This window comes from Panthera uncia, chromosome D2 (assembly GCF_023721935.1).
Source record: "Panthera uncia isolate 11264 chromosome D2, Puncia_PCG_1.0, whole genome shotgun sequence".
NCBI classification, from domain to species: Eukaryota; Metazoa; Chordata; class Mammalia; order Carnivora; family Felidae; genus Panthera; species Panthera uncia.
Genome location: NC_064818.1, coordinates 13,710,840 through 13,720,266, shown reverse-complemented (window position 1 = coordinate 13,720,266; position 9,427 = coordinate 13,710,840). Strand labels below are relative to the sequence as shown.

The 9,427-nt window shown below is 49.8% G+C and overlaps 1 protein-coding gene across 2 annotated transcripts; it reads left to right on the top strand.

The window, feature by feature from the left end:
- The first annotated feature begins 492 nt into the window (after positions 1-492).
- Positions 493-7,154, top strand: LOC125932597 (cytochrome c oxidase assembly factor 6 homolog). Of its 2 annotated transcripts, none has more exons than XM_049644990.1 (3): positions 493-560; positions 1,237-1,396; positions 6,813-7,154. In XM_049644990.1, the coding sequence occupies exons 2-3, from the start codon at positions 1,253-1,255 to the stop codon at positions 6,906-6,908; spliced, it is 240 nt and encodes a 79-aa protein (XP_049500947.1). In that variant the 5' UTR covers positions 493-560; positions 1,237-1,252; the 3' UTR covers positions 6,909-7,154. The 2 variants fall into 2 exon arrangements, with proteins under 2 accessions (XP_049500947.1, XP_049500948.1); XM_049644991.1 differs by lacking the exon at positions 493-560 and adding an exon at positions 624-742.
- Positions 7,155-9,427: the final 2,273 nt, after the last annotated feature.

The window sequence follows — 9,427 nt, the reverse complement described above, 5'->3', positions numbered from 1 at the left end:
TGTCCCTTTCCCTCTCTACCCATCTCTCTTCCCCTCTTTCCTCTCCCCCACCTCCCCTCCCCATCTTTCTCTTTCTCTCTCTCTCCCTCCCTCCCTCTATCATCTCCATCTCTGTCTCTCCACGTATCTCTCTCTAGGAAGCGATGAGTCAGGCTTTTCATCTGTAACACTTTGTCTAGCTCTTATCCCTCAGGGGCAAATTTCCACCCCAAACTGCCTTCTCCCCGCAGGGCTGGCGAGTCCAGCCTTCCAGGCGGCGCTGGAGGAAATATACATAGCCATTGATATTTACGAAAGGAGCACAGTTCCTCACAACTTTCAAAAGCTGAGGGGTTGGGGGGGGGGGGGAGGCTTTACACACCAATAAGGTTCAGGCCTCTCTAAGCGGTGACAGTCACCCAGCCTCCACCTCCACACCCCCAGGTGCCGCCTCCCACAACACCGGAGATCCGGAAGGAAGTAGCTGCAATACGAGAGAGCGGAGCCGGAAGTCCCGCCTTCCTCGAACCCTGAACGGGATCCCGTAAGGGTCATTCCAAGCTGGAGGGCGGATTCACCGCGTGAGTTGCTTTCTCAGGGTGGGGTGTTCTAACGCCGCTCGAGCCCCAGCGGGCGAGGCGACCCTCCGGCGCCAGGACTCGGCACCGCGCCTTCTTCCCCCAGTTTGTTGGGCTCCATGACCCCTGCCTCCCCCCACACCCCTGTCGGTGCCGAAGGGAACCTGGTTCTGGGCGGGTGAGAGGTCAGCGCGTGGTTGGGTCCGGGCGGGCGAGCGAGCGTGGAACGAGGACGCGGCAGTCACCGACTCCGCGCTCCTCGGGCTCCTCTTCTGCAGGCCTGGGTAGCACTCCTGGCCCTTGCGGGGTGATTTTGTCCCCGTGCACTTGTTTGTGCAGAAGTTTGGTTCCATCGGCAACCTTGTAAACTAGGCACTGCTACCCCGTTTCACAGATGGGCAGCAGGTCCTAGAGGATAAATGATCTCCCCTAAGTGACAGCCCCGTGCCAGAGCCGTACTTCTAACTCGGGCTTCCCGAGACCAGGCTGTCACCCAGCAGTGAATGCGGTTCCATGGAGTAGGAGCTAAGCTTCAAAAGCAGGTGTTCTCATGGGATCGTTAATTTAGAACTGATTGATGTCAGTTGCATCATTAAAAAGAGGAGGTGGGAGGGAACTGCGGCGTTATCTGTGAATCGACCAGTTCCTCGTTAATGTCACATGTTATTTCGGCCGACAGCTGGAGCCCACTGGGAATGGCGGCCCCTTCTATGAAAGAAAGGCAGGCTTGCTGGGGAGCCCGGGATGAGTACTGGAAGTGTTTAGATGAGAACACAGAGGACGCTTCTCAGTGCAAGAAGTTAAGAAGCTCTTTTGAATCGAGTTGTCCCCAACAGTGGGTAAGGCACACTCGGATGCGTTTCTCTCCACTGTTAAAATGCATAGAGCTTACAGGGTGAGTGGTCGATGACGAAATGAAGCCCTGTCCGAGGCGTGTCACGTCTAGTTTCTGTGAGCAGCAGAGAGACCTCTGGTAATCCAGGCGTGTTTTGTGCACTTACATCAGGGAGGCATTTGGGAGATGTTACCTGACACTTTAAAGATCACTGAAAACAAACGTACAGACAGTAACCAAAAATTGTGACCCACTACATGGGTAGGTTTCTCCAGGATCTTAAAGAGTCTTGAATCTTGGGCAAGGGTCGGCAAATTCATGGGCCTAGAGCTACTGTCGGAAATAAAGCATTCCCTGTCGCCCACCCCAAATCATAGGGCCATAAACCCAAAATGCTCTGAGAATGGTTTAGAAAATAGAAGAGGATGCCCTTATGATGGCTTCTCCCACCCTCTGCCCCAGATGCCTCCCCGACAGGCCTTTCCCTGCTCTGTACTGCCTACCCTTCTGGGAGTGGGTGGAGAGGGGAACTAACATTGAGCTCAGCAAATGGTCCTAAGTGGTGGGCACTCCTGTATCCGCATCCTTTCAGATGGGCGGTTTGCTCTGTGTCCAGAGGAGGCATCTGAAGCTTGGGGTATTGAAATAACTTACTCTATTGGTCCGTCAGTGGCAGAACTGCAGTTCGAAGTCAGGCCCCACTGGCCCATGGAAGGTTTGAACCTGAATTTGTCTGTGCTTTTTCACTCCCATCGTGCTGCTGCAGAGTGTGCTAGGTAGCGTGCGAACAGATCATCCTAGAGATGAGACGTGCTTTTAGGGTCTTTGCCACATTTTTAGATGAGGAGCGGGAGGCGTGCGGGAGACCAGGTTGAGGGTGGCGGGGGTTGGGGGGGGGTCCTACCGGAGGGCTGGGCAGGGAGTGAGGCAGTCCGAGAACCTGCTTTAGATGAGCTCCTGGTCAGATCAGCATCATGCCATGTACCTCCTGGGATTCCCATGGAGAGTCGATGTCTAACTTGACACAGAAACAGAAACCTGATAAATGTGGGGCTTTGTGATCAGATTGCATCATGATTTAGGCAAAAAAAAAAAAAAAAAGTTATACCTCCCTGGTTTGCCCACTAGCCGGATGCACTGTGAACTCCCTGGTTTAACTAGCAGGTGGAGTTTGGGCTGATCAAACCCGATTCCTGGAAGGCCCTGATCCCTTTGCTGCCTGTGCTGCCCCCTTCCCACTGGGCCCTCCGGGCCTGTGGTCACAAGGGGTTGCTGAGAACAGGGCAGGACTAGCCCTCCCCCCACCCAGGCGGGTCACAGCTGGGATGTTGGTTCCGTTCTCGCCCCACCCCCGCATTTTCTCAGAATTTTGTCACTAGACTGGTCTTTTGACAAGTGTTGCCCTGATTTTCCACTCAGATTACGTCTTAATCATGTGGACATTTGCTGAACAGCCATGTCCCAGACCTCACCTCTGATTTGCTGAAAGTCTGGAAATAGAACCTGAGCTTTTCAAACTGGCTGTGGTTCTACAGGTGATTCTGACAGTAACCACCCTTGGGAATCGCGGTCTTAGCCCCTGGGAAAGTCGCACTACAGTCCTATTTTTATCCTTTCTCCATGGAAACCCACTGCTTGCTCTCCAACCCAGGGTTTAGCAGACCCTCTCCTTCCCCTACCTTCAGGGCACCTTCTGTTCTCTGCATCATAAAGGATCTTGTTTTGGGTTTTGGTTTTTGTTTGTTGTTACTGCCAGCCAGTTGCTTCTTCATTCCGTGTCCGTGTCCCTTCCATTCTGACGCTGGCTGAATGTTGCAGCCCGAGGGCCAGCCCTCTCCCCAGGTTCCTGTGTCCCGGTCACGCCTCTTATTTACTGAGGACGGGCTCTGAGCATCTCAGATGTGTTCCTCCTAGCAGCTGTCACCTAGTTTTGCAGACAGGGACCCCGGGCACATTGAAAGGAAATCACCTGTAAGCACGGAGCCTGGATTTGAGCCCAGGGGTCTGAGTCCAGACCCCACGCTTTCCCCTTCTCCACACGCTGCCGCTTGTGCTTGCCCCGCGACACCGAGATGCCTGAAAGTAGCCTGCACGAGCCTCCTGCTGTTCTTGAACCTCAGTCCTAAGTTTCCGGTCCGTTGAAACGCAAGAGCCCCTTCTCCCTGGGCGCCTTTAGGGTTCACTGCCCTAGTTCCCCCTGCGTGTGTAGCAGCCACGCCTTTTGGAACGCCTGCCTACGCGTGTTAAGGGCTGTGCCCGCTCTCCCGGGGCAGGCTGGTCTTAGTTGGTGCCCGATCTGCAGCTCCAGCTCCGGAGGCACCTGTCGAGCGGTCTAGTTAGGTGTTCACAAGCACCAACCTTGCCCTCTGCGTACACAGGACTGAACTCGTCCCCATCCTGTACCCAGCAGGCCTCTCCTCCCGTGCCCCTCACTTCGGTGATGGCCACCTGCATCGACACAGGCCCGGAGAGCAGGGCGTCAGCCTTCACTGCGGGGCGTACTGAAGGAGCATCCTCAGGAGGGCAGCGGGACAACACAATGGCCCTGCTGTTTAAGGAACAGCAAGGAGGGAGTAGCGGAAGTCAGGGTCGGAGAGGCGACTGGAGGCCAGGGGCCGTGGCATTTACTCTGAGTGCTGTGAGAAGCCGTTGGAAAGCTTGGAGTTTGGCAGTGAGGCGGCATGAGGAAAGGAGAGGGGGCCGGTGACGAGGTGGCGGGTGGGTTATTGGCGTCTGGGTCTCACAGAGAAAGGGAAGAGCTGGTGGTTGGAGAGCAGGATGCTCAGAATTGGGACTGCGGAAAAGCTGGATTTATAGGGAAGGCCGAGGCCTACACTTTGATCCTGGGAGGAAGGTTGGGGGACAAGGTCACGGATGAGGTCAAGGAGCCGGGAGGCCTGGGCCACGGAAGGACTGACCTCGCAGACGCTGCCCCCCCCCCCCCCCCGAGCATTAGGACGGGAGTGTTGGTGGAGAGAATGAGCGTAGCCTGCAAAGCCAACCCCAATGCAGGAGGACGGTGGGTAGTGCAGCAAAATACTGGAATTGACTTCTGCAGCCTTTGACCGTGGTGGCCACTTTCCTGGTTAAAAACAGCCTGATTCTGCAGCGCGGTGCTCTTTCTCAGCCACCTCCCGCCTCACCGGAGCGCTCTGCGCAAGCATCAGCTGTTGCAGCCTTACCCCGGTAGCCAGAGTCTAGAAACGGAAAGATGTTTTCCGGAGCGGTGTGTGAGAAGGCGGGGGATACGTGGGCAGGGAGGGGTCAGAAATGCAAGTATCGTTTGGGTCCATCCTGGGTGAGACATTTTTTTTATGAGCTTTATTTTTCATTCAGTCTCGTGAGTACTTGTGTGTCTGTTTTACACGGTAGGACCTAAGGCTTAGAAAGGTGAAGTGACTTGTCCAAGATCAGCTGAGGTCAAGTACGAAAAGGACCTTTGTTACCTAAGAAGCGTGGCAAACAGCTGAAATGCTGTCACCACAACGAATTACTCTTCCCTCTTGCTTTGTGGCTTTTAATGGCGCTCGTCAGCCTAACTTGTGTAACAGTCCCGTGTAAAGTCTCCTGTCGGTTCAGCAGAGGAAGGAGCAGGGATGAGATCCATCATTCTGGCATCATCCGAGAGACCCGATCCCATTATCAATTTCAGATACTGTCTTTTTCGTATAAACCTTTGATACGTTGTAGAAATTCCAGAGCGTTGGCGTTCGCACTGCTGTCCCCTATCTCATGTAGTGGCTTAGAGGATGCTAGCATTTCGCGTACACGGTCCTTCTCGGTAACTGCTCGTTGGCTTACTGGCTTGGAGAGAGAGAGCGCGTGCGCCGTGTCGAGGATCCTGGACTGTGAACCGAGGAGGGGAAGGCCTGGGAAGAGAGCGGGTCGGGCAGAGGGTGGAGCACAGAGGCCTGGAAGTAGAGTGCGCAAGAAAGAAGCGCGTCTAGGAGCTGGAGGGGCTCTGTTGGGCCGGCATTTCCGGGACTGGTGGCACATTCAGGGAGGACAGAGACCAAGCCACGAATGGCCTTGTCTGTTTTTTTTTTTTTTTTTTTTTTTTTAATTTTTTTTTTCAAATTAAAAATTTTTTCAAATTTTTTCAAATTTTTTTTCAAATTTCAAATTTTTTCAAATTTGAAAAATTTAATTTTTCAAAAATTAAAAAAATAATTTTAATTTTTTATTTATTTTTGGGACGGAGAGAGACAGAGCATGAACGGGGGAGGGGCAGAGAGAGAGGGAGACACAGAATCGGAAACAGGCTCCAGGCTCCGAGCCGTCAGCCCAGAGCCTGACGCGGGGCTCGAACTCACGGACCGCGAGATCGTGACCTGGCTGAAGTCGGACGCTTAACCGACTGCGCCACCCAGGCGCCCCAAGGGTCCTGTTTTCTTAAAGATGAACATCGTGTTCAGAAATCCCTTGAGATCCTGCCTCTGGGTTGGAAATGAAGGCTGCTGCTTTGTGTTAGATTGCTTTAGATCCTCCAGGCAAAGGTAAGAGGTTTCACTTTTATTGATAGAACCACTAACAGCAAATTTCTGATAGTCTCTGGTTGCAGAGGACAAGGTTTCTTGGTGAGGCAGAAAGCAGTAGTCCCTTAGCAGGGTCTGTCAGGACGTTCTGTGGCTGCGGTGTCCTGGGGAGAAATGGTCTGTGTCTCTCATTCCAGCCGGAGATAGGTTTACATTCTCGGTCTGATTTTCACTTAGGATTTAATTCTTAAATTATTTAGTGGAGCCTAAGGAGGGCTTTTATCAAAAGAACTAGTGTTGTTTATTCTGACAGTGAAGACGTGTAGTATTCTGCCTTTGCCTGGTCTGCAGAGCAGCTCAGATATAGACACGGAGAGTTTTGTGGTTGACCTTGATTTTCTGCTGGAATTTTACTGTTTCAGGATATGGGGCTTTAAGATACTTCAAATTCCCTAGGCAAGAGGAGGATGTAAATAAGAGGACGTCTTTGGATGGTAAAATTTCAATAAATTAGTTTATAAGTAAAATTTATAAGTATAATTTTTAACCATGTGTTTCTGGATGAGATCACCTTGCTAAAAATATGGTTGGTGAACTACAAAATTTATTGAAACTACAGTTGATAAAAACTTGTACCATGTCTTTAAATCATGAGTGTTATGACCTATGAACTCTCTCAGCCTGCATGGCAAGATTCATACATCCAGGCACAGGGGCATTTTTCGAGAAGATTCGTGGGTTCTTTGAAGTCTCAACAGAATCTATAACTCAAAAGGGGTCAGGGCTCACTGGTTTACATCCTCTTTGGAGACTCATATATCATATGCATGGATTCAAAATGATTCTAGAATGCAAATCACTTATACCACTTACTCAACTAAATCTGTGCGTTTGTTTCTTCTAAACTGCAAAAGTTTCCCTTAACTTCACTTTTTTTCTCAACAGATAAAATATTTTGATAAAAGAAGAGACTACTTAAAGTTCAAAGAAAAATTTGAAGCAGGACAATTCCAGCCTTCAAAACCAACTGTGAAGTCCTAGGCTATTCCTGAACTTGTCAGAAGGGTTGAAACGATTCTCTCTCCAAGGCTCCGCTGACCGCGGCAATGATGGGACTCACCATCAGTACTTGTTCCACACGCAAATGGTCAAGTAACAGATTCCATCATTCACACTATGAAGAGTCGAAATGGTATGAAGTATGCTTAGTTTCAATGTAGTCAGACATCTATATTTTAAGAAAAATTAAAGCCTATTATAAAAACCCATGTACTCTTGTTTGTTTTGGTTGGAGCGTCAGTAGTAGGCAAATATGACAGACACAAATACAGACAGACCTTGGAGATGGCGCACGTTCGGTTCCAGACCATTCGATAAGGCAAAGAGCACAACTAAGCAAGTCAGACGAATGATTGCTCAGGGTACGTAAAAGTTACGTTTACACTATACTGAAGTCTTAAGTGTACAAGAGCATTATGTCTAAAAAAACAATGCACGTACTTTAAAAAAGATAACCATCATTTGAGCTTTCAGTGGGCTGTACTTTTTTTTCCCCTGCTGGTGGAGGGGCTGGTCTTAATGTGGACGGCTGATCAGGGTGGTGGCATTCTCTTAAAAGTAATGAAGTTTGCCCCGGGTTGACTCTTCCTTTTACAAGCGATTTCCCGCAATATCTTAATGCTGTTTGATAGCATCTTACACACAGTACCGCTTCTTCCACGTTGGGTGTCCATCCTCTCAAACCCTGCTGCTGCTTTATCAACTAAGTTTCTGTAATATTCTACCGCTGTTTGTTAGCATTTCAAGAAACTCGACAGCATCTTCACCACGGGTGGATTCCGCCTCACGAAACCACTTGGCTCGTCCGTAAGAAGCACCTGCTTCTTCTATCAAGTTTTAACATGAGATTGCAGCCGTTCGTTCAGTCCCGCCTTCCAGCTCCGCTTCTGATTTCCGTTCTCTCGCTGTTTCCACCGCATCTGCAGCAACGCCCTCCCCTGAAGTCCCGAACCCCTCACAGTCATCCGGGAGGGCTGGAGTCAACTTCTTCTAAACTCCGTTAATGATGTTCACCTCTTCCCAGGAGTCATGAATATTCTTCATGGCATCTAGAGGGGTGAGTCCTCTTCCAGGTGTGCTTTGCCCAAATCTGTCAGAGGGGTTCACTATTTCCGGCAGCTCTAGTGTGTTTCTTAAGATTTGGGAGCTGAAATTTCGTGATCCACGGGCTGCAGAATGGATGCTGTGTTAGCAGGCATGCAAACCACGATCTGGGTGCATCTCCAGAGCTCATAGGTGACCCGGTGTATTGCCAATTAGTAATATCGTGAAAGGAAACTTTTTGAGTAGGTTTAAAACCTGCAGTAAAACCATGTTGTAGACAGATGTGTTGTCATCCAGGCTCTGTTCCATTTATACAGCACAGGCCTTTATTTTATTATTATTATTTTTTACTTTATTTGATTTTAGAGAGTGGGGGAGAGGGAGAGAGAGAATCCCAAGCAGGCTCCATGCTCAGCACAGAGGCTGATCCCATAACCCTGGGACCATGACCTGAGCTGAAATCAAAAGTCAGATGCTCAACCGACTGAGCCACCCAGGCGCCCCAGCACAGGCTTTTAGTTAAAGGCACTGCGTTTAAAGCCGCGTTAGCCCCTAACGAGACAAGCAGCCTGTGCTTTGAAGCCAGGCACTGATTCCTGCTCCCTAGCTAGAGAAATCGTAGATGGCCTCTTCTTCCAATAGAAGTTAGGCAGTTCTGCCTACACTGACAATCTGTCGTTGAGTGTAGCCGCCTTCACTGATGATCTTGGTAGGTCTGGATAACTTGCTACCTCACTTTATACTTTGAGGTTATAGAGACGGCTTCTCTCCTTCAACCGCATGAACCAGCCTCTGCGCGCTTCAAACTTTTCCTTTGCAGCTTCCTCACCTCTCTTGGCCTTCATAATACGGAAGAATTAGGGCCTTGTTCTGCATTAGGCTTCAGTTTTAGGGAACATCGTAGCTGGTTTGATCTTCTCTGCACACCGCTCAGGTTTCCTCCGTATCAGCGGTAAGGCTGTTTCGCTTTCTTATCCATGTGTTCACTGGAGCAGCACTTTTTAACTTCCTTCAAGGGTTGCTCTTTGCAGTCACAACTTGGCTGTTTGGCAAAAGAGACCCAGCTTTTGGCCTGTCTTGGCTTTGGACATGTCTTCCTCACCAGGCCCAATCATTTCTGATTTAAGGTGAGATGTAGGATTCTTCCTTTCGCTGGGAGACACTGTAGGGTTATTAACTGGCCTAATTTCAGTGTTGTTCATTCGTTCTTAATAGCCAGTCAGTGGAACAGTCAGAACACACACAGCTTTAAGTTTGCCACCTTCTATGGACACCCTCATGGTGCCCCAGAACAATTACAATAGTAGCGCCAAAGATCACGGATCACCGTAACAAATGTAATAATGGAAACGTTTGAAATACTATGAGAATTACTAAAATGTGGCACAGAGACATGGAATCAATGGTGTTGGCAACGTGACATCAATAGACTTGCTCAACAGAGTTGCCATAAACCT